This window comes from Phoenix dactylifera, chromosome 4 (genome assembly GCF_051530095.1).
Source record: "Phoenix dactylifera cultivar Ajwa chromosome 4, Ajwa_hap1_PhDact_Kaust_v1.1, whole genome shotgun sequence".
In the NCBI taxonomy this organism is placed as follows: domain Eukaryota; kingdom Viridiplantae; phylum Streptophyta; class Magnoliopsida; order Arecales; family Arecaceae; genus Phoenix; species Phoenix dactylifera.
This window is the reverse complement of record NC_143193.1, coordinates 232223-257484: the sequence shown is the minus strand read 5'-3', so window position 1 is coordinate 257484 and position 25262 is coordinate 232223. Positions and strand designations below refer to the sequence as shown.

Below are 25262 nucleotides of genomic sequence, written 5' to 3'. Positions count from 1 at the left end.
CATTGTCATGGGATAAAAAACTCCATGAGTTGGTGGAAAGCCTGAATCACCATTAAACATTTGGCATACAAGATGTGGCACATAATTTGTTAGAGTTGCCCTTGCTGTGTGAGAACTAGCTTAATTCGCCCTGTATATTTGGGATCTTCTTTTTTTTTTTTTGAGAGAGAGAGAGAGAGGTTGGGGGTAGCTGTTTACGTTAGACTGCTGTAGTCATTCTCTATCTAGTTAGCAGAGCTTGCAAAAGTCAAATTCATGTCCAAAATTCAGTTGCATGATTGTGGAAATGTGTAGAAAACTAAATGGATATCAGAGATGCACTTTGTTGGAAGATCGAAAGAAGGCTGTAAACCAGTTGGGAAACACCATTGGCTGACTGCAAGAGAATTAAGAGCGTCTCTGCTGCTTGTTTCTCAACCGCTGAGAAGACCAGCGACAGAAGCTGACTTGCAGTATGGCTTGTTCCGCGTATGACTCTGTTCTGGTGGAAGCCGGGATTGCTGTATTACCAAACCGAGACAGGTTGACTTCTTAATTAGCATCTTGAGATTCTTCCTTAGAAATCTCAACGTGTCACCGGTCCTGCCTGTGAATTTTCCGTTAGTTCAACTGCGAAAGATTGTTTCCGTTGTATCTTAGGAAAATCATATCCTGTGGACGCACCGATGAACAGTGCGCTGAGCCACCAAGATTACTTGGTGCAGAGAACTGATCAGAACATTGGAGCTCTACGTCTGCACCATTTCTGTGCTTATTAACTTGTGAGATTTGTTCTTTAACCAAACAAGCAAAAATTAGGAAGAGCAATTGCTGAATGCTGGATTGTTTTCCTAGATGCAGCATGTAATTGTTTTCTAAATATGCTTACCATTCTCTTCCACCAAACATGCCTAATTTTCATGTAAATGTTATTCCATCCGAAACTGCAAGCTCTTCTACAAATCTAATCAAGAATCAATCATACCACCTGGCACTTGCTGCATAATCTTTTTTACCATACAAACACCATCTTCTCTCAAATCTGGAAGTAAAAACAGTGATAATAAATGTAACGCAATTATAAAAAAATAAATGATGGGATAATTTACTTCTCGAGCCTCAACACCAGATCAAGACAGAGGTGCCAGCCAGCAAACTAAAATACAATTGGTCATATCCAATTCATCAATCATAATTTTCTCCGAATTATATTAGCAACACAATCACATTTCCATCATTGTAGTTTGTACTGGCATGGTCTAAATCAGATTTCCAATGAATGAGTCGATAAAAGTAACATTTATATATGACCAATCATTCATTCGAGCAAGCTCTAAAAAACTCTTTAACCGGTTTGCAGGAAATTTATAAGAAAATGAGTTCATATTGAATAAAATAAATTGCCCTACACAAAAACTATCTATAGCTTGATTGGAAAACATATTTGGGCATCATTGTCTAAAATTTACACAGTATTTTATTACATCAACCACAGTTACTGAGACAAGCAAAACATTTATTTGGAGTCCTTCAGATGTTTTGGTAATGATCTCCAAATAAATGGATGGTATACACCTACAATAATGTTGACGCTGTTGAAGTTCGTTGTTTATTTCCAAGAATGATCACAATGACTGTCACATCATCATGATATCTTCTTCTCCTTCCAGCAGGAACACTCATCAATTCTTCAGTGGTAAAACCTGTGCAGCAAAGATCAGATGATTTAGAAATCTAGAGAAGAGTCACATATGCACCACATTCATGTCGAATATTAAGGAATAATTATATCAGTATGTTTGAAAATCAATGCATAATTGAGATGCATTAGTCCTCAGATAATATAATGCAGCATACTTAAATGTTACCATTTCCCTTAAACTTACTAAACTAACCAAAGCCTAGAGTCATAAATCACAGGCCACACACCAAGTTAACCAACCTAAACTTAGACCTATTATTCTAGAGAAAATGAAGTCCCAAAACCTACTTCTATAAATATATATGTTAAAAAACTGGCCTTTCATATTTCAGATAAATACCCATATTCACAACCCATAAATCAAACCTAACCAACCTGACCTTTTTAATTAATCATACACCTTTTCCAGTATTCTACCCCAATACCATAGCGGCACAAACTTCAATCTATAATAAAAATCCAATCCATGACTTCAAACAAAACCTAATTAATATTAAACCAGAACTCCATTGAAAAGCTTAAATATATTCCACTGTAATCTAACTAGCCAAGTGCAACCACCCAAAAACACATTTACAACATAAATCTATCTAAAATCAACTTATAAAGCCAAAGCAATGTATTGAAGCCTATGCAAATCCAATAACCAAAACTTACAAAAGCTAAACTACCCAATATCAATCCCATTATACGGCGTACATTAAAGTCCATTCATGGCAAAGTATTCATGTCCAATCAATAACCTTAACCACCTTATTCCCATCCTATAGCCACCCTGTGGCTACTATATTGTCATGATTGCAGTTACCAAACCATGGCAAAGGTGCTAGCATGCCAAAGAGTTGCAATGATCCTTGATACTTTGGAACCCTTAGGGTGGAGACTGGGGGATGCCTAGTTGGGTTATTGATGATGGTTAGGCATTTTTGCACAGCATGGCTGTGGCATATGATATCAAGGGACTCACAAAGCTTGATATTTGGTATGGTAGCAGATTGCTCAAACATGTATGGATACCCATAGGATTCCTCATGGACTAAGGAGGGGCAAGGTAATACCGTGCCTGAATGATCTCGCGAGGAGTGTCCAAGGCAATATTAGTTAGAGAAGCTCGCCACATCGCATAGCGGGAATTTCCATAAGGTTTTACCAAGGGAGTAGTTCGGGTTACCCTTTGCGTGCTTGATCATTGTAATGGAGCATAAAGGCATAATGGGCTAGTTGCGCAAGAGTTTGGCCTACCATGATATGCACGTCTTGCAAGCATTGCAATTTGATGCAATTTGATGCATGTCTCACGGGGATCCATAAGAGCAAGCCGACCATGGAACACAAGTGTGGTTAATGGAATACTGGCTGACACATTGGCCTTAGAGTTGGACCAAGGATCAAGGATAGCCATCAGGACATGCCGAAGAGTGGATAGTGTGATGCAAAGGTTTGCTGGTTGATAATATTTACTTGATGGGCAAACTTGGACGCCGGTGCCATAGAGTGTGTGGCGATATGAGGGCACACCGTGGACAAAGAATGTTGGGCTATATGGCCATGGATCTTGAGGATGGTGGGATTATACAGCAATGTACAAACAATTCGTAAACATTGTCGAGTGATATGGTCATAGAAGAGAAGGCATGCCAAGGATGCAAGACAGGGATCATGGCACGGGAGCCGGCACTGGAGCTTGGATAATGGGATTGGAGGGCTCAAACATGCATGATCAACTATGACTTCTAGAGGTTGCGGGGTATGTCGACTTAGGGGTTCAGCTAAGCTACACTAGAGATGATTTACTTATAAGCTTCATGCATAGCAGTGGCGTTGCATGGTGGTGTCATGAGGGTTTGGTCTATGTATTCTTGAAGTGTACTATGGCAGCTTATAGATCAGTGGCACAACGGGTATGTCGTGGCATGGGACTATTTTGCTAGCAATGAAGATATTTGAGGGAGCAGTACTTGATTTGTGGGCAAAGCCATGGAATCAGCATAGAGGTGCCTAGCTGTGGAGCACTCTTGGGAAGACTCTAAGCTATAAAAACAAGGTGTGCATGAGCATTAAGGTTGACCTGGGGGTTGGGTTGCTTGCAGGTGCTTGAGTGTGTCATACATGTTCGGTTTGACGAAAGTGTAAGACAGGTACATAAAGGAGCATGCTTGGCTATATGGTTGGAATATTGTGTTATATATATATAGATCCAAAGGAAGGATTCAAGATGGCCCACCTTGGTTGTGGCATGTCAAGGCGCTTCGCGGGTGTTTGGATATGGAAAACACTCACCTCGTGACAATATGGCTGTCGCCCTATGGCCAACTTATTGCCACTCTACGACCAGCCTTCACTAGTCATAATAGAGATAGCAAGAGAAAATAAATGAGAACATCCAAGTGAAAACCTTAACTAATTGACTTTCCTAACTTACTAAATTGAAATTTCATCCTATCGTTAGACTCATCGCAAATTTCCAAAAATCTGGACATGCATATGCTTTTTTTTTCTTCTTTCTTTTTTTTTTTTTTTTTGAGAGAGAGAGAGAGAGTAATTGGAAATGCATATACTAGATTTTGGTATTTGACCTTCAGAAAATTTGTAGGCCAATAATCAAAAGTAAATGAAAATGTTAAACTATGGATGCATATATAGTTGGTCGCATATGATTAGATGTTTATGCATTTTTCATATAACAAATAAGCACATGTAAGAGTGCAATAAAGCATAGACATGTCATAGTTTCAAAGGATTACCTGCACATTTTGCCGCTTTAAGCACAAGCTGTTCAATTAAATATTTTGCAGGATCACCAGATGCATTGTCTTGGATAAACCAGTGAACCATATTCACAACTTCATCATTAGTGAAAAAATCAAATAGTCCATCACTTCCCAATATGACAAATAAGTCATTCTCTGACACTGTATGGCTGAAAGTGAATGGATGAGTGTAAACATATGGAGGACTACATAAATTACGAACTCGAAGAATGCCCATCAATGCATCATTCAATTTACCCTGCAAAATTTTATAATTTCAAAGATAAGTTAACTGAGTTCATTAACCTGTTATTTTTCAAAAAATTAATAACAAAATTGAATACCTTTTTCAAGTAGCCGACACCCAATGCACGAGTTAGCTTTAGCCTTCCTTTTACTTTCCCACCAATGATAGGTGAAGGATCATCAGGATGATCGGCCAAAACCTTCTTATACTCTGCGTCATTATCAATTGTGTGAATCTCTGTTAGTTGAATGGCTTCTAATGTTCCATTTCCAGACGAATTAGTAGTAGCTAGCACTGCTCTGCTGTCTCCTAAATTTAGAACATATAAATCCATCCCATGAAGAAGCACAACTAGTACAGAAGATCCAACAGAAACTAAATCAGGCCGATCTTCCATTTCTTGTTCGACCATATAAATGAAATCACTCTCAGCTTGAGCAAGAGCACGAACAAGACAATCCAATACACCAAGACGGAAAGCTTCGCTTGAGAAATCTTCATATGAAAAATTAGTGGATAAGCCTGACCTCTTTTCAATATATGAGGTCTTTATAGCCAAAGACAGCTCACTCTTCATGGCCTTATGACTTGACGAACACTGCAGATGCTTTTTTTCATATAAACCACTGGATTCTCTTTGTTGCTTAATTTGAGATTCTAGCAAATATAGATAAAACCTTATATTTTCATACAAAGTTCCAGCCAGAAAATCAGCAGCATCTCTTCCATTAAATCCATCATACACTCCACAAAAAAGCCATCCATTTTCTTCAGAACAAACAGCTTGAACACGATCTTCACCTGCTGCACCGCCAGCTGTTTGTATGTCCACAGCATTAAGAAAACTTGAAGATTCAACCGCAGCAGGAGAACTCATGGAGTTCCAAAAGTTTCTACTACTCTCGAGCACATCGCTGTCAGTTGATGCAATGCCAGTTAATGTGGACACGCTACTTTGTGAAGATGATGACAACAGGTCCAACCTTGAAATAGAAGGCGAAGATGCCATCCTTCTGAACGATGTTGGTGAATCCAATCCAGGCAATATTTCCTCTCCAATAAGGCCATTACATATATTTGTATTTGCCAATGTGGCATTCGCACTAAGAGCAGCACCAGACAAACAAGAAAACGAACTGCTCCGGGATTTGGTTTTGGAATCTTGAATTTGAATTGTTGTAGAATGCTCAGATTCATAGTTGACTTCCGCAGAAGCATATTGGCAGGCATTGCACTGATAACCAAAGCTGACATTAAGGTCACTGGAAGACTTGGAATTTCTTTCAGACCCTCTCATAGTTTCTGGAAGTAAGAATGGAGGGCTTCTCGATCTGTATTGGCTGAGGGCAGCTTTTTGTTCAATAGAAAGTTTCTGATTTCATTTACTGAAAGACACAATTTCTTACACTTAAAATGAGCCTGCAAAAACATGTGAATTTCATAATTTGCAGTAGCTTTTCAATAATCACTACCAATAACTAAAATAACATGCCAAAACAAGAAAAAACAATATTTCAATGGTTGATCAATGATGTTGAAAATATAAATTTTTAAAAGGAACAATATTTTGGATCAATCCAATATTTTGACCCACTAAAGCATGTGAATGTTGTATTTCAAAAATTGAAAACAATGGAAAATTTACACTTACGGGCAACAAGAATCGAATTGCTGTAAAATATATTGGACGCATGCCATTTAAATTCTTAGTTCTCTGTTTTTAAATTGTGTAGCCATCATATTATTGTATTTTTTGAGATGGAAACTCAACTTCTCTCCTGACATGAGCAATATAGTATTTTGCAACCAACAAAACCCACGGCTATTTATTAGTGTAATACCTACAGCTTGTTTCTGAAAATCATAGGAGTGGATTCTCAGCAAGGTGAAAAGAACATGTGATTGTCAAAAGATAATGCAGGTGAAAAAAATTAACTGCACAACAAGGCCATGTGGGACAAAACCTGCACTTGTACAAAAAATATGGGCGATGTGTAATATAGGCGCACAAATTATATTGAAGCAGCATTCTCTGCTAATAAAATGACCCGATGAGCAATTTACATTTCAGAAAATATATGAAGTTCTTAAGTGCAATTTGATTTGGGTGATCCAATTTCCTAGAGAATGTGAATCGAACTTTAGTTGCCAATACCATCGATACTTCAAGATAGAAATTTAAGTACGTTCTTCAAGACAAATAAGTCAAGCTTTTAAAGGCATCTTAGATATCTAGAATGCAAGCGTTTACTCAACACATCCTCCCCAGTAGGCAGGGATGTTCCAGTTTATTGCAGAAAAAAATAAAATATGTAGGATAATGAACTAATTGTTTACCAGGAAAAAAAAAAGAAATGAAATGAAATGATGCCATGTTCAAATCTATTAAAAATGAAATGATAATCATCATTTCCTTCTTGATAAGTTGAACTGAAGCAATAGTATAATCTCAACAGATTCTATTTCATGAACCGTTCAAAGATTGTGAAAACATAACTCAACCATTACTCATCTAAATAACATGCTTAAGATTATAGTCTGCCAATTATAATTAGGAAAACCTTAAATTGCTCAAAACAACATTTTGAATGCATATATGTTCCTCATGGAAATCACATTCTGCAGTTAGAAACTTAGGCATAGCATCCTAGTGCTGCTATATGTTGTACCCTGCCAGGAAACCCCAAATTCAAACCAAAAGGGTACGGCCATTAGAAGTGGTAAGCTTTTAAGGATTTAAAAAATTAAAACCAAGATTTGATAAAGGAAATCTCCCGTGCCTCACTCACTCCCTCGCGTTCCCTCCTCTCTGTTCCAAAGTAAATACATACAGTCATTAGGATAAGCAAGTATCACCTGACAAGAGAAGGGAGGTCTTCTGTTTAACGAATGAACCCAGGGGTAAGATATGGAGAGATTGGTTGCAACACCTATATCCCTAGAGGTAACCTTCTGACTTAACCCAAAAAGTCGTGCATCAGAGACAGAGAGCAAGCAAAAGAACGCATGCACAAGCCAAGACAGCAGCCATAGTTTGGAGGAGGAGGAGGAGGATACCACAGTTCCCATTCCTCAATTGACAAGCATCATAGGAATATCGAGATGTGCTGCCCTCCTATCCCTCAAAAATATCTCCACTAAACTGTATCTGCTTCAGTATGCAGCGCGACACTTCAGACTTGCAAGATGATCTCCAAACTGACGCGAAAATCCAATCAAATCCATCAGCCCCAGCATGTCGAGAATTTGAATCAGAAAATTGACATATAAGCAGATTTTTTTCCCTTTTTCGAAGAAAAAAGTTGGACAGAAATAATTTGAATCAGAAAATTGACATATAAGCAGATTTTTTCCCCTTTTTCTAAGAAAAATTTGGACAGAACATGAAGCATAACACAAAAACTTGATTAAATTCGTGCAACTTTGGCTCATATCATCAAAGTAAAGGACAATATCTTAAGGACGGGGCATCAGATACTCTAATTTATTTTCAAAAAACATACTTTAATCTAAAGAGTAATAGAATTAGATTGATCTCAAAACATCCTTGAATTCTAATAAATGTTAAGACAATCACTTTATAGTTTGATCCGCAGATACAACATCATCATCATCATCAACAACAACAACAACAATAAAGCAAAGAAAAGAAAAGAAAAGAAAAGGATGGGAAAAATGAAAACGCGGATGGTTCTTGAATGAGTTGAATATCAAAACAGAGGAGAGTGCGGGTCCTCCTTGGAGCATCTCAAAACAGAGGGAAGAAGGTGCGGGAGAACAGACAGAGGAGAGGTTCCCAAGCTTATTTGGGAAACTAGAAGAAGTTCACCTGGCAGGATAGAGAAAAATCTAGGGTTTGGAGAGGTGGGAAAGAAGCAGAACGAATCGAGTTGACCGGGGGCGCGGCGAGAGGCGAAGCGTGTTCTGCTTGCGCTGCTGCTGCTCCGCCCTCTGTCTTTTATTTACAATGATAACGGAATCGATCCCACATCAACATCAGGAAGAGAGAGAAGGGGGGAGATGACGACCACGCACAGGAAGAAGAAACGGAACGGGAGGACGAAACATCGGTGTCGTTATCTACTACTGCCTATCAGTATTAGTATTGATATGGGTAGCAGGCGAATCGGAGGGCTGGGAACACGCCATGGCTCGCGGGCAAGCCAATGCCTGGCCTTGGCGCGGATGGTGGATGGATGGCGACGAGGGCGGCCGCAAAGGACGCGCGCCCGCCACCTCGGTCCGGGTCAATGCGAGCCGGAACGGAATGCGACCCTTCTTCTTTCCATTGGTCGATGCTTCTACGCATCATGTCCGTCCATGTTATCCGTGCAGCACGGTGTGTCGACGACTCAAAGACTCTTATCAAACGTACCATGGCCTGTGAATCTGTGATCCGTGCCATGTGATAACGCTATGATTTAATTGAATCTTATCGGACGGGACTACAGCTACTTACCAAAATAAAAGATGCTGTATCTCTTGAAACTTGCTAAGCCAACAATACCATTAACTTGGTTGCTTCTCATGTGGTTGACCGCACTCCTCGAGCCATCCTCGGGAGGCCCAATCAATCATTCTCGAGTGCCTTTGGGATATTTAGGCGGCCGATATGAATGAATGCAATTACTCCGAGACTATATAACAGAGCCATCTTAACTAAAAAAGAGTTTAATCTGTAGCCCTTCTAATTCCAGACACATGGTTTGAATTTAGAAGCCTTAGCTGAAAGAAAACGGCCATACAACCTTAAAGTAAACCTCTGGCTTCTTTACTAGCTCGTATGATGACAATTTGAAAATGATGAATAAAAATGCTGCATCAACTGATTAATTTTTTATCCAAAGTTTTTTAAATCAAAATAATGTAATGGTGGTCTGTCACTCTCTCCATTGTCTAGGTCCAGCCAGTATTGCCTATAACGACATTTTTCTTTAATGCTGCTGCCTCCATTGTGGGTCCTAGAGAAGATATATGATAATTCAAAAATGGGGGGAGACCTTGGAGTTAAGAACCAAAATTATCTTTCCAAGTGGCCAAACTAGGTTGTGCAAGAAGCCGATTATTCGACCATCTTTTTCAATAGTGTCATTTAATTGATGCTATCGAAGAAGAAGGAAGGCTCGCGAAGGTTCTGTTGAGCTTCTCTTGTGTGAGGTGGAATTTTAATACAGTGGCGTCATGCAATTTCTCCGCCCAACTTTCTATTAATTTCCAGATCTATCTATTATTGCTTGACTAATTTTGTAGCATTTTTTTGTTGATTGGATCGTTATGCAGCATTATTTCTTTTAGTACTCTTTTCTGAACAAAACAACAACAACAAATCAAGGCCCTAGCTGACATCGTCAAGGCTGTCGGCTCAGCGCGCAGCCCCAGCTTTGTTTCCTTTTTGTTGGCATGAGAAACTATTCACAGCTTTTACGTGTAAATAAAATAGCGATCTGACGAGTTTTGGCGTCCATCTTTGATCAAACCTCCTCGCTTTCAGTATAATTCAAGGCGGATTTGATGTCTTCTAAATCCACATGCAAAAACGACAGAATAAGCCCGACGCCTGCAGTCACCATCTTCTGATAGCCAACCATACGGGAACTAGGTCATATACGGAAAACAGCTAGCAACGCTCGCTATAAGATATTCCACATTGCCGGCTGCTGCTGGTTTTCGATCTCTACGTACTGAAAGGAGCAAAAACCAAAAAAAAGAAGAAAAGGGAGCAAACCAATGACGGGGCCAGCGGCCGGATAATAATTAATATCCCCATCGCATGCAGCTTCTTCTAGAGAGCAGGACAAACTTACATAGTATCCATGGGAAGTGGCATTTGTTAATCACTTGGATTGTTGCAAGCATCAGTCTATCAGATTTGGTTACTACTCTAGTCTACGTACGCATACGCGGCCTTCCGAACTTGCCAAGGGGCAAGAGAACAATGGCAAAGGAATTAAAGAACGGAGGAGCTCTGTGGCCTTTTGGCTCATGAGTGGAGAGATCGAGCTGACAATGGCTGTAGCACGCAGTACAGCATCTCTTCGGTTCCTCCACATGGGAGCCTCCGACGGATGTTGGTAAAAGATGGCATCCCTTTTCAGGGGCTTGCACAGGTGGTGGAATTGGGACCAATGGGTGCTCTGCAGCTGTTTGCTGCCTTTCTGCGCTCGTCGGTCTGGGAATGAACGGACGAGGGTTGGGTCGGTCTTGCTTCCGATCGAAGCCCCGCTTGGGTCCTCTAATCATATAGTTTATCGGTCCAGCCACCAGCACGCTGCCGTATTATATGGGCTCGGGTTGTTATCTTTGGCGAGAGAGAGAGAGAGAGAATGATTCATCTTCTTTCCCAACATAAACTATTAGGAGTTATGCAGGCAAGGGAGAAAAGAGGTTAGGATGTTTTTAGATTTGTGAAAGATTGCATGCAATGGATGGTGGTCATCCTCTTATCCATGATACTTGTAGGTTGGCTCAGGAGCTGATCGATTTTCAGGCTTACAGAGTAGCAGACTAGGTTGCCTCATTTGTTGCCCGACATTCTGAAGAGATCATTTGGACATCTGTAGGAGAGATACCTTCTACTATTTACTCTTTACTTTCTTCTGATATAGCTGGATGTACTCGTGTTAGAACTATATGAAATGCCGTCTTTACCATAAAAAAAAAAAAAAAAGATGCATATAGTCCGATGGTCGACATCGCAAAAAAAAATCAATCATTCTTTTGCATGATGGATACAATCTGGACCGTAGGCGTTCGTTTATTTGGATACAGACAATTTGTCTATGATGGGGCATCCATTTTGCTGGCATGAAGTTTTGATTAGGCCCATAATCGCTGATTTGGTGAGTCAGTAATTGCCGGACCTATCATTCTGGGCAATAAATCTATGACTTGTAACAGCCCCGCCTTGCCACATGATGAGAGGGTTGTTGGCGTGCATATAGTCATAGCGTTGCTAGGAACAAAACTTTATAGTAGAATAATCATTAATATGAGTTGCTTCGAAAAGAAAATTATATAGCTTATCAGTCTTAATATTCTCTCCCTATATCTCTAACCTCCCTAACTTGCTCTTTATCATAACTAACATCCTTTTCTATCTAACAAACTCATCCTCCTCAGCCTCCGTTTCCTCTCTAATAACTTTATCGCCAAATTTCTATCCCCCAATTTCGTCCCAACAAGTTTAATCCTCACCTTCAATATCCAATGTCCAAGTGAGGGGCAAGTGAGGTGGCGACGATGCAGGTGGGAGAGGTGGCGAAGATCGGCAACATGGGCAAAAGGGAGAGAGAAGATTGGGATCTAAGGTGGTTTTTTTTTTTGAAGAAAAAATTACGAGAAGGGAATGGTTAAGATGGTGGGATTGCTGAAGTCGCAGACATTCATTGAACCGGTCTACAACTGATGCTGGTAGATTAGGGATGGACAATAAATTCTTGAGTTTCCACCCACCACTCGATCCTGCGTCAACATGAGATCTTCTGGAGACAAAAATCCAGAATTTAGTGGGTCAGAGAGGGTGACCGGAACACTAGTTTCTTTCACTGATCGACGGTTATTAGAAGGCAGAGGAACACTATTCGTTCCTTGCGGGATGAGCGGGGCCACTGGGTGGAGGATGATTCGGCGATCAGCCATATCCTACTCGAGTTCTTTCGCTCCCGTTGGACGGAGTATAGTGGGTCGGACGTCGCTGGCATGCTCCCGAGAGCTGAATCCCAAATCGGGGTGGCTGAGAATGCGCTGTTGGTTCGACCAGTGACGGAGGGGGAGGTGCGAGAGGCTGTCTGGGCACTGGGTGAGGATAGGGCTCCGGGCCCAGATGGCTTCCCTCCTTTCTTTTTTCAGAGATACTGGAGTATCGTCCGAATCGCAGTGGTAGAAGCGGTCTTGTGTTTCTTTAGTCGGTCAGGTATGCCTGACGACTGGAAGGCCATATTTGTCACGCTGATACCTAAGCAAGCGGACGCGTCCGAGCCGAGCCACTTTAGATCGATTAGTTTGTGCACTACTTTATACAAAGTTGTGGCAAGAATACTTATGGATCGTATGAAGCCCTTTCTCTCCGGCATTATTTGTCAAGAGCAAGGTGTTTTTGTTGGAGGTAGGAGCATTTCCGATAACGTTATGGTGGCCCAAGAGATGATGTGGGATCTTCGACGGGCCCCAAAGCGACGAAGCCTGATGGCTATCAAGTTGGATATGGAACGAGCTTACGATAGAATCAGGTGAAGTTTTCTTAGGCTAGCGTTGGAGAGTCTGGATTTCCATGAGACCTGGATTGGTTGGGTTATGGGGTGTGTCCGGAGTCCGTGGTTTTCTATCTTGATCAACGGCTCTCCGTCCCCACTCTTTAGTTCTACTATGGGGCTTCGGCAGGGATGCCCGCTATCCCCGTACCTATTCATCATCTGTTCTGATGTCTTGTCTCGATCACTGCGGGCTGCGTGTGCCGCCGGAGAGTTGGAGGCTTACGTCCCAGCTCTAGGGGCCCAGCCGATATCACATTTACTTTTTACCGATGACTGCCTCCTCCTGACGCGTGCCCGCGTAGAGATGCCCAGGCTATTAGGCGGGATTTGGCCGCCTATTGCTATGCATCCGGTCAGAGAGTGAATGCCCAGAAATCCTCCATCTTCTTTAGCTCGAGTTCGCCACCCGGGGTTCGACGTGAGATTCGGAGGATTCTGGAGATGCCTGAGCAGGATGGGACCTGGACATACCTGGGTGTTCCGATCACAGGTAGGAGACTGCGTGTATCCGAGTGCTCCGGAATGGTGCAACGGGTCCAGAGTAGGCTAGAGGGCTGGCGAGCAGCGTCTCTATCTATGATGGGTAGAGTTATGCTGATTAGATCTGTTTTGGACTCTATGCTTATCTATCTTATTACCAACACGGTGGTACCAAGATCAGCCCTACTGAAGATCGAGCGACTGATTCGGGGCTTCTTATGGGGCTCGCTTGGTGGGGGCCGTGGGGTGCACGTGGTGGCATGGGAGAGTATTTGCCTCCCTCTTAGGGAAGGTGGTCTTGGGGTGTTGTCTCTCCTGGAGAGACGAGAGCTGCTCCTCGCCCGGCATGCTTCCCGCTTCATCCTAGAGCCGCAGGGCTTCTGGAGCCGGATCATAACTGCCCACTATGGGGGGGTAGGATCACACCCGATGGTTGTTAGGCGATGGCCGCAGCATCGATGTGACCAGGGACCCATGGGTTGATGGCCTCCCCCTGTGCCGTTGGCCGACAACTGTTAGTGTCGAGGCTGGGGAGGGTTTACAGGTCTGTGATCTTATGACCCCCGGGGAGGCCGGCTGGGACGAGATTCGATTAGCCTGTTTCTTCGGAGAGCATCCGGCGGAGCGGATTCGCTCCCTCCCTCTGCCACAGAGCGGTGGACCAGATGTACGAGTGTGGAGTTCCTCGACCAGTCCCAGAGTCAGGATGGGTGTCCTTTCCCGCATTCTTAGGCGGGAGTACGAGCCTGGTCCTGATTGTGCCCGGATCTGGCGACTGGGCCTCCTCCCGAGGGTTGCATTGTTCCTTTAGAAGGTGGTCTGGGACCGTCTTCCAACGAGAGCAGTACTTGGTGGACGAGGATTTAGGATCCTCCTGGAGTGTGGGGTTTGCGGTGTGGCCGAAACGGTCGACCATGCCTTGTTTTGGTGCTCATGGGCGAGGGATACTTGGCGTCTGGCAGGGGTTCCGCAGCCGGTGTGGAGCTGTAGGGATCAGTTCTTACAGGCCGTACGCCAGGGCTCGGAGTCCCCGGCGCTTCGTTAGGAGATGACTCGAGCGAGCTGTACTGCCTACCAGATCTGGTTGGCCAGGAACACTCGTATATTCGGCAAACGATGTATGTCGCCGAGATTTGTGGTCGAGAGTGCCCGTGGTCAGGCGGCAGAGATGTGTCACACCTCCACCGCCGGAGGGACCTTGACAGCTCGGGACATCTGGGGCTCCTACCCTGCTTCGGCAGTATCCTGTACGGTGTTTTTCACCTAGGAGCCCCCACCTTCGAGTTTCCTCAAGGTCAACTTTGATGGGTCAGTCCTGGATGGTGGCACGAGAGGAGGTGCGGGTTTCGTCATTCGGGACCCTTTCGCTAGGGTTGTGGCTGCTGGTGGCAGTCATTTATTTGACACCTCGGTTCCGAGTGCGGAGCTGAGAGCTGCCTGGGCGGGCCTTCGACATGCCCGGTGCATGTTACAGGCTAGGTCTATCATCCTAGAGGGTGATTCAGCCACCGTTATCAGTTGGATCCGAGAGGGTCCTAGGGGTGACGACAGTGACCATCCATTGCTTCGTGACATTTGGGCTATGGCGAGGGATGGATGGGCCTTTCGGGCCAAGCATATCTACCGTGAAGCCAATGGTGCTGCGGATTGAGTGGCTGCGTATGTAGCTCGCCATTCTGGAGACACCTTGTGGACTGGAGATGGGGAGCCGCCTTTGGCACTCCGAGGTATCCTATTTTTTGACTTTATTGAGTGTATCCGTACCCGTCAGGTATGATCCAGCACAACCATTGGCCTCTTGTGCAATTTAATAGAGTGTTAAAATCTATTTTAATTATTTATTTTGTTGATTTTTTCTGGTGGCTGTTGTAGAATGAGCCTTATTTATGCATGAGGATTTTTCATAAGCTATCCTTAGTGATGTTTCATGTCCGGTATGTGATATTATATGTGATGCGTTAATATATAGATTGGTATTGAAATATGTTACTGCAACCTTCTTTTAATCAAACATGCATAACAATTACTTATTTTATCTAATTTTTTTGCATCATGTTATTTATTTATTTTATATCTAAATAATTTAGAATCATTTTAGATGTTTGTTCTTTTTGTTATTTTACCGTTCAATAGTATTTTTGGATTTGCCAACCAAAAATACAATAAGATATTTTTACAACCACGGAATAGTTTTAAATTTTTTATTAAATAAAATAATTTTAAATCTTAACAACTAAATATTTTTATAATAAACATATCTTATTTTAAAATAATTTTTGATCAAAATTATTTTTTAGGTAAAAGCTACTCCATTTCCAGACAGACCTAACTCTGCGGTTAAGCTCCCAGCCGGCTCCGTCGAGCGTCCCATCCTATGGTCTCATGCCTGGGCTGCGCCATCGACCCACTCCCCCAACGGAGGCTCGTCCTTGGCCCGCGCGACGCCCTCCGCCTCCTCAACCAGTCCAAAAACCCAAAACAGCTCAAACAGCTCCACGCCCGGATCCTCCGCGCCGGCCTCTCTCGCGACCCCGCTGTCCTTGCCGCGCTCCTCCGCCTCTACTCCTCCCACCGCCGCCTCGACCTCGCCTCCCGACTCTTCTCCGCCTTCCCCCACCCTCCCACCATCGCCTGGAACCTCATGATCCGCGCCCACGCCGCCGCCGACGCCCCACGCGAAGCCCTCCTCCACTACAATCGCATGATCGCTAGCGGCGTCCGCCCCGATAAATTCACCTTCCCCTTCGCCGTCAAGGCGTGCTCGAGCCTCTCCAACGTCCTGAAGGGCAAGGAGGTCCACGCCTTCGCCATCAAGTTGGGGTTTTTCCTCGACCCATTCGTACAAAACGCCCTGATTCATCTCTATCTCACCTGCGGTGATTCAGAGTCCGGGAGGAAGGTGTTCGATGGAATGCGTGCAAAGAGCGTCGTGTCCTGGACGGCTTTGATCTCGGGCCTCGTGGCGTGTGGGAACATGGAGGCCGCGAGAGCCGTCTTTGATGCGGCACCGGTTCGGAACGTGGTGACCTGGACGGCCATGATCGATGGATGCGCGAGGAACGGGCGAGCGGATGAGGCGTTCGAGCTGTTCCAACGGATGCTGGAGGACGGCGCGAGGCCGAATGAGTTCACGGTGGTGGCACTGTCGATAGCCTGCACCGAACTAGGATGCCTGAGCTTGGGTCGCTGGGTTCATGAATTGGCTCGTAAGAATGGCGGTCTTGAGAGGAGCGTCTATGTGGGCACGGCGCTTGTAGACATGTACAGCAAATGTGGGAGCTTGGAGGATGCGGCGAGGGTGTTTGGTCAAATGCGCAACCGGAGCTCGGCAACCTGGAACTCGATGATCACTAGCCTGGGGGTACACGGGCGTGGAAAGGAGGCAGTCGCTGTATTTCGGGAGATGGGGAGGACGAATGTGAAGCCGGATGGGATCACCTTTGTGGGTGTGTTGAGTGCTTGCGCAAGGGAGGGTATGGTCGAAGAGGGTTTTAGGCTTTTCGCACACATGGTCGAGCGTTATGGCATTGCTCCGCTTTTCGAGCATTATAGCTGTCTTGCACAGCTTCTGGGCTGCGCCAATAGTTCGAATGGGGGAGTTGAGATGGTTAAGAATCTGATGTCCAAGTTTGATGCTAGGGCACGGCAGATGGTGTTAGAAGCGTGCAGAATGAACGGAAATGTGAGGCTCGAGGAAGTTTTGGGCAACGGTATACGTGACTTGGAGTTGTCTGATGGCAGTGTAGGCTTAACCCCAATAGAATGTCGATCCATTGAGCGGGAAGTGGGATAGAACATAGACGTAAGCGCTGTAGGAGCTCTTAATGGATGGCAGAATTTTAGAAGAAAGACTCGACAGCTACATTACCAGCAGACGACCATCAAAAGGTTTGTGGATGATGGACTGGATGGTTGGGAAAATTATTTGAGAGTAATTTGGAAGACCAGATGCCAATCTGAAAAATGTGGACAGGTGTTTACAGCCGGTTTTCATCCATTTCAGGATGTGGAGTTGGTCAGGAAGATGCGGTTTGTAAGAGAGAGTTTCAAGCTAAAGTGATGAAAGCGAAAGGCAGAAAGAGTTTCAACCTCAGCTTGATAGGTGACATTCTTTGTTGCATCCCTATAAGATCAAAAAAAAAAAAACATATAAGAGGAAATATCTGACGTGGTAGGCCTCGCCTGAAACTTCCATTTATTCTGAATCTCTCATTCCAGGAAGATGAACCATGTTTCTGCAAGCAAATGAAAGTACTCTATTCCATGCTCTTTTTGGCTGCCAGGTTTACCACCATCCTAGTATCATTCTCGATATGAATCAATTGCCCGCTACCCATCCGTGCTACTCTCATAGTGTTTAATGGAGCTCACGTAGCAGCCCTTGCAGCATCCTTGCCTGATTCAAGATTTGGACGGTCCTGGTTCATGTCTAATGGGCGTACTACTTGAGATATCCAGCTAAAGCACATAGACCCCGATTGGATTGGGGACCCTGGAGTTCTTAGACCTCCAAAAACTGACATATTCTCTTAGGAAAGTATCGGAAGTGAAATAAGGAACGCGTGCTTAATTAACTAAGCCTTCATCAATAGCTTGCTCATCTGGTAGTCATTTAGGCCGTCCCCTCCAACGTGTGCCCAACAGGTGAATAAATCCACTAGATCTTGCTACATGCTATGTCTCCATTTGCAACTATAGCTACAGGCCGCAACAAATGCTGCACCAGCCAATTTGAATTTGACCATCCAAAGTCTCAGCTCATCCTCAGCCGAACATGCTTTATCCTGATGGGTTATGCGAGCACATAATGTCATATCTGGTTGGTTTATCTTGGTGTAGGACCTCACCAGTTACACCAGCCAAAACATATCGATTAGCTTAAATTATTGTTGGAATTGTTACGATGGCGCTACTTTGGCAGCTCCCTCTTTCCTGCCCACATGGCGTATTTTAAGTGATGGACCGCATATACAGCCATCCAATCAGCCGCCCCGTTGGCCCTCTCTGAATACATGCTTGGCCTCAAAGGCCACACCATTCCTCACCCTCATTCTAATATCCCGGATCAGAGGGTGGTGAGTGGTGGTCTCCGCCGAATCCATGCACACACGCACAAACAGAGCAAGGTATGAGCCATTGAACAGTCTGTTCTGTAGAATCACAATATTCAGGCCTGGTCGAGTACTGATTCCATCATCCTTTGGACGCTAGCACCGGCTTTACTCCGTACCTCCATTATTTACATGCTTCGGATTATCAGACATATATAGGCACGCAAAAGGCCCGTATTCTTTGCTCAGGTGCTAGATAAATTTGAATACAACACTACACGTGAATGATGGGCGAATAATCTATTGAGATATATAAATATGAATTTGAATACAAGAGTGAATGATAGATGAATAGCCACGCCCAAAATTCGTTCGTACAAGCACTTAATCTTTCACCAGCAAGAAGAAAATGAATAGCTTTTCCATCCCTCCTAAAATTTCTTTCAAGTTGGCATCTGTAGGGACCTGGACTGAGCTCAGATCAACTTTTCAACCACCATTACAAAAATGCATTTGTGAATGAGTACATGAAAATCTTTAAACATCAACATATAATATATTTCAGGACAGCTAGAGGTCAAAATATCAACCTAACATCCGTTTATCATTTACCTAAAAGGTATGTCCTTTATCATTTACCTAACCTTCATTTCAAAAGATCACCTTAGAGAAAATAAAAACAATGATCAACCAATCGAGTATTGTATAAAATAGATAATCAGTCTAAAAGTTTCAAACAACACCATCCCTCTCTGCCCAAAAATGCAATATATTTTAATGATAGGGATCTCTCTCCATCCATTACATTTAGACTCTTTAGTAATGAGGAAAAAAATGGAGCTTGTATTCACTATTTTGTTTTCTGTTTTCTACTTTCTTTTCATACATGCGCAACCAGCAAAAAATCTTAATTTCTTCTTCTTAACCTCTACATCTATCTAGATACATAAATTTCAATATTTAGCAGCAAGAAGCCATATATCGGAAAATGTGATTGTTGGAGCTTCAAAAATTGATGGGTAGCAATCCTTATACAGTCATTGTAGTGCTCAGAAGAATTTAAAATTTCTAACTAATTTCGTAAATACGAAAGTAAAGTATAAAATAGAAAATAAAATAGTAAGGACAAGCTACATTTTGTTCTACTACGAAAGAGAGTCTAGATGTGGCGGATGGAGAAAAACCTCCATCAACAATTTATAGCGCGTTCGTGAATAAAAAGTTGTTGCTAATTGAAAATTTTAGATTCATCACTCACCTCGCGCGATGATTAGTTGGTCTTCCTCTTTGCTTCTTTATGACTACTTTCTGAAATGACGGTTAAGTGAACGACAAAGAATGTATCTTTCAGAAATGAAAGTTAGGTAAATCATTAATAAAAGTTAGGTTGGTCACACATCCACATCATCCAACTTGCAGAAAAGTTTGGGATAAAGGATCATTTTCACTTTCTAGAAACATGATACTGCCGGACAACCAAGTCCTTCGGAGGACCATCTTGATATTTAGATGAGAAGCTTCTTGATGGCAGGCTACCATACGTCAAGACAAATGATTACTAAATAAAAAACATACAGAAATATTACAAATTAAATATAAAACAAGCAGTTTTCTGTAAATTACCTGGCGTCTTTTGCTCAGTGACGTATCCACCAAGAAAAATTTTATATCTGGATGTGCGCTCAAGTATCAATCTGCTCCACAATCTCTGCATCCCAAGAATGAGAAAAGTTAGATTCTATTAGCAATCCAAATGTCTAAATCATAAGAGGAAATAACAATTTCAAGTCTCACCTTGTAACACGGATGCCAAATGCTATCATTACTAGGACTTACAGGATGGTCCCTGCTAAAAATCTCACGCCGGCTTAATAACCATTAAAATCCATGTCCCACCTTGCTGATGCTTCATCCTCCTTTTTCAAGAATTCCGACTGCCTAAATTTAAATTTTCAATTAATAAGATGATAGTAAAGAATCTGAGCGTCCTTGGAATACAAGACATCAGTATAAAGGCCTCAGCTAATATGGAAAAGGAGATGACCATATATGTTAGTTGTGTTGCTAATAAATTAGACCTTCGGTGCCTGCTTGTTGAGGATGAACCGTAGGACCTTGTTTACAATCTATGCTTCATTGTGAAAAAAAGAGAGTTCAATGCAAAACACTTCTATGCGACTTCATGAGGAAAAACATTCAGGCTGTAAAAATGAAGCACCCAACATTTTTAATGAAATAATGGGGCAATACTTCTTCAACAATGTCTCACATCCCAAGGGAGAGTTGCATGCTGTCCTTTTATAAGCCTCCAATCACCACTTCAATAATTGTTTATCTAAAATGTGGCGGCCTCTGAAGATGTCATGCTACATTTTTTTTTTCTCCCTATCATTCTCGAACTGACATGCTCTGGGCATTGCTTCCTACGAGCTGAGTGTCTACCTACTTCACCATAGAGGCTTACTTGAAATAGCAATATTGACGTGTTCGAGCTAGACAGAAAGCATACTACAAGGGTGCCTCTTGCAAGATTATCCAAGTTTTGACAAAACAGAACTCATAAACCTTCTCTTTAGGTAAAAAAGTACTTCCATGCGTATTAGTCCCTGCTCGTCAGCATGTGATTATTTGAATTAGTTCACTAAAAATTGTCATAACGAAAATACCAATCAAATTCTTGACAAAGTCTATGTAGACCAGCAGTTATGACAAAGTCTTCATTCAATACTGGGCCTACCACCAAACTCACCTTATTCATTACAAACAAGGACTCACCCAATCCATATTCACAGCATTGATGCGTCCATAAATCTTCAATTGTTAACCTTATGCCTTCCTATGACAAAATCAAAATCGACTGCTGGAACCAAGGTTTACGAGAAGCTACATAAGCCCTTTGGTTAACAACACTCAGAACTGTACGGACTACTCCTGGTCATAACTCAGATTTCATAATTCAAAGTTCAACCTCTCGAGCCAAATTGGATTCTTGTTTTAAACATGGTAACTAAGAATATCTAGAGTGTCCTGGCAACCGAAATGCCTACTGAAGCAATGTACTCTTTTTTCATCATGATATTTAAGCATAATGAAAGTGTCACATGAAAAATTACATGATAAATCGCGGAACTAATTACTCAAATAAAAAAGGAACTCCACCATGACAAAAATTCAAATGGTCAGATTTATTCTCACACAACCTAGACAAATCATGCAATATGTGCATAGATCCAAGGTAATGTACAATGTGAATCACTCAAAATAACCACAACAGAGTATATGATTTTCCTTAACAAAGCATCCATTCTAAGATTATTAAAAGAACCATTACTCACGTTAGACTTATATGAATTGAAATGCCGCTTTTGAACAAAAAAAAAAAAAAAGAGAACCATTTGGGTGCCTCAAAACCTCTTGCAGTGCCACATCACTAATTGACAGCATAATAAGCCCCCACAAGCGTCTCTGACTAGCACAACGATAAGCAGCACAAGTCGATCAACATTGCTATGGGTTAACTGAGTTGGACCATGCAAATAGTGTTGTAAAAATAATAAATGAAAGAAGGAAGAACTTATCAGTTGAGGCGTGATTTCACTGTCCTTAAGAATAGATCGCGTTCCTCGGAGAATAGATCTCGGTGTAGCAGGTAATGGCGGCCTATCCTCCAGGATACAACAACTGGATCACTCCAAGCGTACACTCGCAGATGCACACAGAAAACAGAGACTCTCGGGAACAAACAGAGAGAGAGGAAGATAAGATTTTTCTTATCTTAATCCTCGGATCTGATAGGGTTTAAAAAGAAAGGAAGAGGCGTTTTTTTAAAAGACACGTCGTTTTACCAAAGAGGCGTTTTTAAAAGACGCGACGTTTTAAACAAAACAATTCAAAAAATAAAACCGCACGCAGGGAGGGGGGGGTCCCTGCGCGTGATGTCGAGCGCGACGCGCTCAGTTAAACGTTTCCGGATCGGATTCGCCAATTTTGCCTTGGATCCGATTAAAAGGTTGAATACTATATAAAGACCTTTTAAGTTTTATCTCTTTCCAATGTGGGACTAAAGAAAGTACACTAGACAAAAGGCTAGACAAAAGGCAAAAAACAAAGAAGGGCAGACTTGGAATTTTAAAATTTTTAAAATATTCTAATAAATAGGACTCAAGTTGTTGGCATATTCAGTTGGCTTGCAAAATAGAACTCAAGAAAACTATGGATAGAAGAAGTAGATATCAACAATCCCTTCAAGGGATAGAAGCTTCATGCCAGGCATTTCCATACAAGAATTAAAATGACTAATTCTTCGGAATTTCCGATGTGTTGTTATCTTAGTTCATTTTGTGTCCAAAATCACAGACTGCATTTGCCATAAACTTGTTCCTATGTAATCCATTTCAACATAAATGTAGGGAGAGCAAGAGGAAAAAAAAGCAGTAGCACGTGTTGTCTAATGAGATGAAATTTCATGTATGACTTTCTTGTGAGCCAGCCTGTACACCACTAAGAACTAACTCAGCAATGACAAGCATTAATACCAAGGCTAGGAAGAAGACATATTATATGATGACCTAAGCATGTGCTTCTGCTTTCCTTCCCATCAGAGAAACCTGTATTTCTACTGTAATATCTCATCCTAAACCAGAAATCCTCTACGGTTGGTCCTTCGATATTCATGATTCTCCCTGAACTTCTAAAAAGGATATTAACTATTGACAATCCAATCCTGGAACCAGGAACTCCCATGATTTTGAAGCAAAAGAAGAAAAAAAAAAGTAATAATCTCCTAATTGGCATACCATCAAATAAATATCGGCGCTCCCGCTTACCAGCAGTCATTTGTCAACAAGCAGCAGTCCATAATATGCAGAAGTCTGCAATCCTGTAAAAGGAATCATCATCTTCAGCAAGAATACTACTTAACCCTGCAATCCAATTTATAAAGGAAAAAATTAACGTCTGTACGTACAGAAGGTTTGCCAGTTCCACTTCATCCCACAGCACATGAGAAGGAAGGGAGAAAAAAGATAATTAAACAAAAAACTTACATTTCTTTCCCTGACTCATGAACTAAAGAAAGTTTCCAATCTCCCACCTCCCACCGTGAAATGATATCATACACGATTCGCTCCATTTTCTAGGGACGTCGTTTGTTAACCTGGCACAGCAAACGTAGAGCAAAAGGAACAATTAGGCATGCGTTCTATTCCACTGTCAAGAGCAAGAACACCGGTGGCTTCTTTTACAAAGTCGAGAAAATAAATTAAACGGAGACTCAACCCAGCAAATAGTCCAACGAATAAACCTCTCTGTATTTTACCAACACGCAACCATAAATTGCCATTCTGTTCTTCTGTTTTGGTTTCAATTTCATGAAGAACAGCAGTCCAATCACAAGCTCGCTCTGAGATCAACACAAATGTGTTGCTTTTATAGATAGAGCGGGACGAAGAATCACATTCATCCAGAATTGCATCACGGATTCAATTGTTATGTCCCAATTTGCCTTAGAAACATGTTGCTCTGTACATGCCCTTCAACAAATTTACTCCAAACACCATTTCAAGCATCTTTTCAACAAGAGGCATCTAACCATCATATGGCTTAATTACACCACTGCCCACAACAGTCGGCCCATTCCATACACACTACGGGAAGAGTAGGGGTAGGGTAAGAGAAAGAGAGGGGAGAAATGGATACCAAACAAAGATCGCGTCGGGGAAGCACAAGTAGTTCCCTTCTTCCATGTCTTATTGATTTTTATTTTTTATTTTTTTTGCTTTGTCTTTTTAAATTAAAATCATTTTAGCCTCTTGCAGCAATATGTTATTCACTGAGCCTCCACGGTCCGAGTGGAGGAGGTGGTGGAGCCGGCCGGCGCCGGGGGCATCGGAGCGGAGGGCTGCGAATGTCCGTGGGAGTTGACGCGGTGGAGGCGGCACTTGAAAGACCTCGCGTGGGTGGCCGGGGCACAGACGCACTTGGGGACTGCAGCCTCCGAGCCGTGACCGCAGGAGGAAGAGTTGGAGGAAAACGTCCTCCGGATGGTCCGCGGCGACGGCACCTGATGATGGTGATGGTTGTGCTCCTCCTCTTTCCTCTGCTCACCGGCGTTTGCCATGTTGGATGCCTTTTTTTTTTTAATTTCCGTTCTTTCTATAGGAATCAAGATCTGAAGAAAAAATACGGGAACGTCAGTTCCAATCCCAAATGTAAATTAAAAAGGAATACTAGATGTAGTAATATTACACAATTTTTAAAGAACATGCATCGATTTAATTGATGTAAGCCAACGAAAAAAACTGAGGAGAAGAAGAATTGCTGGATCTCAAGCTTCTGGGCGAAAAGGTACCCAGATCCATGAAAAAGGCTACAGATCTGGCAAAAAACTAGCAAGATTAAATTAAAAAAGTAAAATACGTAAATAAAATTCAAGAAAATTGATGCGCGATCTAGGCTCCAAGAGCAACAAGAATACGCGCGTCATGATTCACCGAAAAAGGCACTGATGCACACATTAAAAAAAAAAAGGAAAAAGGCCAAAACAACAGGATCATATTTACGAAACTTCGAAAAATATATACATATATATATTCGAAATTGAAATCCTAAATTCATGTAAGGAGAAAATAAATTGGACATTATAAAGCTCAATTCATCATAAAGAACTGAAGAAACGATACGCGAGAAATTAAAAAAAAAAATGACAGACGAGGAACCAGTAAGTGGATATGTCTTAACGGGTGTGTGTGTGGATCTTAAAGGTAAAAGAGAGCATTCCCATATCGTTGATTGAATCATTAT

The 25262-nt window shown here is 42.3% G+C and overlaps 2 protein-coding genes across 21 annotated transcripts; one reads left to right on the top strand and one right to left on the bottom strand.

The window, feature by feature from the left end:
* Positions 1–1343: 1343 nt before the first annotated feature.
* Positions 1344–25241, bottom strand: LOC103712803 (putative protein phosphatase 2C 39). 20 transcript variants are annotated; one of them, XM_088719410.2, is made up of 6 exons: positions 8508–8659; positions 7736–7876; positions 7535–7630; positions 4776–6097; positions 4426–4690; positions 1344–1682 (listed from the first exon to the last, which is right to left on the bottom strand). In XM_088719410.2, exons 4-6 carry the CDS (start codon positions 5973–5975, stop codon positions 1555–1557), a joined length of 1593 nt encoding a protein of 530 aa, XP_088575536.2. In that variant the 5' UTR covers positions 5976–6097; positions 7535–7630; positions 7736–7876; positions 8508–8659; the 3' UTR covers positions 1344–1554. The 20 variants fall into 20 exon arrangements, 10 of the variants coding, with proteins under 10 accessions (XP_088575536.2, XP_088575540.2, XP_088575535.2 ...); XM_088719414.2 differs by having other exon boundaries at positions 4776–6063; positions 8508–8645; XR_015976911.2 differs by lacking the exons at positions 1344–1682; positions 4426–4690; positions 4776–6097; ... (1 more) ...; positions 7736–7876; positions 8508–8659 and adding exons at positions 18747–18926; positions 19720–19993; positions 20085–20169; ... (1 more) ...; positions 23288–23383; positions 23507–25241.
* On the top strand, positions 15726–17674 carry LOC103722327 (pentatricopeptide repeat-containing protein At3g26630, chloroplastic-like). Its single transcript, XM_008812841.6, has one exon. The coding sequence runs from the start codon at positions 15785–15787 to the stop codon at positions 17201–17203; it is 1419 nt and encodes a 472-aa protein (XP_008811063.1). The 5' UTR covers positions 15726–15784; the 3' UTR covers positions 17204–17674.
* Positions 25242–25262: the final 21 nt, after the last annotated feature.